We start from the raw sequence: 3396 nt of genomic DNA, 5'->3' as shown, positions 1-3396 counted from the left end.
AAAATGCTATTCGTGGCCTTACTTCTGGCATTCTGCTTCTATTCACTTCCTAAATGGATATGATTTCTCTAGCACTGTAGAATACTATTTTCATAAACTCATTTCTAGTCCCTCTAAATAATTATATTCATGAAAAGGGGCAACCCAGGGTCGGGGGAGTTTTGGTCTTAATGTGGGATAACTTGTGAGTTGGGGGAACAGGCAGCAACAGCATTTTCAGAACTATCTTTTGCAAGTGTCCATGTTCTGAAATTTAAAACAAAAGCCAATACTGGCCAGTGCTGTTTGCTAATTGTCGAACAACAGAAAAACACACTGCAGCCAGAAAAATCCCTACTGAGTTTGGGCAACTGATCTCTCTGGCAGCAAATGAAAGCTTTGGTTGTTGCCCCCCGCTACCCCAGGACTGGCTGAGCAAGCCAGGACTGAACCCACTGCATGCCCGCCCCCCTCCATTGTGGGCACAGCATGTGTGTGGGGGGAGGGGAGGTGCAGGCACCCTAACTCACAATTTTAGGCAGCTGCACACCTCACCCAGGGACACCACACCAGCATAATTCATCCCACACCTCACAGCCAGGGTGATCCCAGCCTCAATGGACAATAATTTGGGCATTGTTTACAAGTCAATTTCCCCCTCAAAATAGGCTATTATAAAAGTGGGCCCTTCTGCTTGCCCAAGCTAGGCCCACCTGTCACTGGGACTTCCTAGCCAGTGGTCACACTGTATTGATCTTTTTAATCCCCCTCTCTTTGAAACACAGAGCCAGCTGATGTGGAGTTCCTCAAAAGAAAGGCTCTCCCACCGCCCCTACCTCTACAGGTAGCTGAGTATCCGGACTAATTCCCCACTAAAAAGTCTTAATTGGTTTATGGGGAGCCTGAAAGATCTCCCTTGTGTTTATAAGGTGAAAGGAAATGATGGATCATAAACTTCCTAGTCTGTCTTTATCTGATTTTTGGTGGAAATCAGGTGTATTTTATTTTTTAATTGTTTTTGACTGGAGGATTTGAAAGTGGGTAGGGATAGTGTTTCACTTTAGTGGTTGAACGGCTAGGGGAAGGAAAGAAAGGCCCCAGAGAGACACCAACATTAGGCAAGAAACTTGGTGACTTAGTTTTTATTTACACAAACATCTGCAGTACAAAAACGTAAACTTTGATAACTCATTATAATAGAATAAACTCTTTATGTACAAAAATACATTTTCATATGAATGAAGCATCTTGAATAAATTAAAGTACTCTCCAGCCCAGTGCCTGAATAGCTACCGAGGCAAGAGTCTTGGGTTCTTCCTAAACCAAGCCTGCAGTGGTGGGGGTCGGGATCCATAATGCATGAAGCCCACTCCTTGTCTCTCCTTTTTAAGCCTTTTCATTGTATTGTCAGCCGGCTCAAACCGAATTTTCATGCTCGTTTTTCTTCATTAGAGTTCTACAAATTGTAAAATTGACTTTTCACCTCGTCTTCAGGGGCTGATCTGTCCCTTTTCTAAATCACACTGAAGTGGTGGCTGGGGTCAGCTCTGAGCCTGCCACAAAGGAGGTTTTGTGGAGTTCAGAAAGTGCAAAAGGGAAGGCTGTCTAGGGGCGGGCAGGAGGGGCCCCGGGCTGAGGGCTGGAGAAAACAGACCAAGGGGAAGCCGTGGCGAGGGTGCAGCGACCTAACAAGCGGCTCAGGTATCCCCCATCCCTTTAAAGCTCCCGCTTCCTCCCTCCACCTAGACTGGGGGTCCCGAGGCTGCAGCTGGGGCCCCATCTACTACTACTGCCTGTTGCCTGGGGGAAGGGAGAGGTAAAGGTGTCCAAAAGGACCTAGTGGTAAGGGATGAAACATGGCGTTGTACGGAGCAAGTCTTTGGGCAGGCTGGGGAAGGAGAAAAGGGGGTCGCCAAGACTGTAGGAGAAGTCTTCAGAGGTGGCAGGGCTACTGGGGTCAGAGAGTGGTGAGGAGGCGGCAGCGCATGGGGAGGCGGCAGCACCGGAGCCCCAGGACTCGGCGTCGCTGGCGGGGCTCGGGGGCCCTGGCAGGCAGGGGGCGCACTGTGGCGGCAGGAGGCGCTCTCGGGAACCGCCTCCGGGCAGCCCCTGGTCTGCCAGGCGCAGAGTCTCGGCCAGAGCCCAGATGTAGTTGTAGGCGAAGCGCAGCGTCTCAATCTTGGTGAGCTTGGTGTCGTCGGGGAAGGAGGGCAGCACGCTGCGCAGCGCGTCAAGCGCTGCGTTCAAGTTGTGCATGCGGTTGCGCTCACGGTCGTTGGCCTTGACGCGCCGGCTCCTACGAAGCGAGTGCAGCAGTGCCTCGGAGCGCACCCGTGCGCGGCCCCTGCGTCGCCGCCGCTCCTGCTCGTCGTCGTGCGCCCGGGAAGTATCTGATACCCCAGGAATCCCGGGTGCGCCCCTGTGGGCTGGCACAGGCGGCACTGAGGCGGAAGCTGACTGTTGGAGCCTGGCACATTCCTCTTCGTCCGTGAGGAATCCGGACAGGTCACTGCTGCTGCTGCTGCTGCTGCTGCTGCTGCTGGCGCAGTCGAGGTCTGAGAGGCAGGTCTCCAGAGGGGCTGGCATCTCTGCGTCGGGCAGGACCGACGGACAGATAAGAGAGCACTTAGAGGGCAGGAACTCGGGCTGAGGGCAGAACCGTTGGGGCACACTTACTTTCCGAACGGCCCGGGCTTACTCTGTGCCCGCTGCGGGCACGAAGGCCTGGAAGGGCGCACTGGAAACTTGGCCTTTTCTCCTCGCCTCGCCTGCAGGGGCCACGCTCCAGCCGGTCTCCCGAGTGATCTCGCCGGCAATCAGATCAGCTCGTGTGAGTACCGAGTGTGGCACACGACTGGCCTCAGGACCCCTTAAGTATCCGGCACAACAATAGGCGCCCCCCTCCCTGGCCACCTTCGTCCCCGAGGCAGCCCCCGTGAATGGAGCGAGGCGGCAGGTCAGCCCCGTGCGGCGCCCGGGTATTTGCATAATTTATGCTTGCGGGGGGCCGCCCCTGCCCCTCCCCCCGCCCGGAGCGTGCCCGTAATTACCTCGGGCCAATCGGCGGCGTCGTGGCCCTGGAGCTGTCTCCGGGCTTAGCCCGCCAGGGCGTTTCCAGTCAGTGAAAAATGGAGGCGGGGGCGGCGGGCGATTAGCCGCCAAGGCACGCTCCTCCGGGAGCGGGCGGGGCGCCCCTCGCTGGGGTGGGATGGCCAGGCGGGGCGCTGGAAAGTGTGAGCAGCGCAGTGAGTAGCGGAAACCTGGAGCCAGCTGGGATCCTGGGTTCGCTTCCTCTTTCAGGCCGCTTGATTTTGGGAAAGTGATTTGACTTCACTTTCCCCATATGTAAAATGGTGCACAAAGTCTACCCTGAAGAGGTTGATGTGAGATTTCGTGGGATACTTGGCAAGGTACTTT

General features: G+C 55.2%; 1 protein-coding gene across 1 annotated transcript; it reads right to left on the bottom strand.

The window, feature by feature from the left end:
- Window positions 1-1815: 1815 nt before the first annotated feature.
- Window positions 1816-2565, bottom strand: NEUROG1 (neurogenin 1; the record flags this gene model as incomplete). The annotated part of the gene is made up of 1 exon (XM_080674064.1): window positions 1816-2565. The coding sequence occupies one exon, from the start codon at window positions 2563-2565 to the stop codon at window positions 1816-1818; it is 750 nt and encodes a 249-aa protein (XP_080530190.1).
- Between the last annotated feature and the right edge of the window lie 831 nt (window positions 2566-3396).

Source organism: Plecotus auritus (genome assembly GCF_963455305.1).
Source record: "Plecotus auritus genome assembly, chromosome: 6".
Classification (NCBI taxonomy): Eukaryota; Metazoa; Chordata; class Mammalia; order Chiroptera; family Vespertilionidae; genus Plecotus; species Plecotus auritus.
Note: the sequence above shows the minus strand (reverse complement) of the source record. Positions and strands in the feature narration are given on the sequence as shown.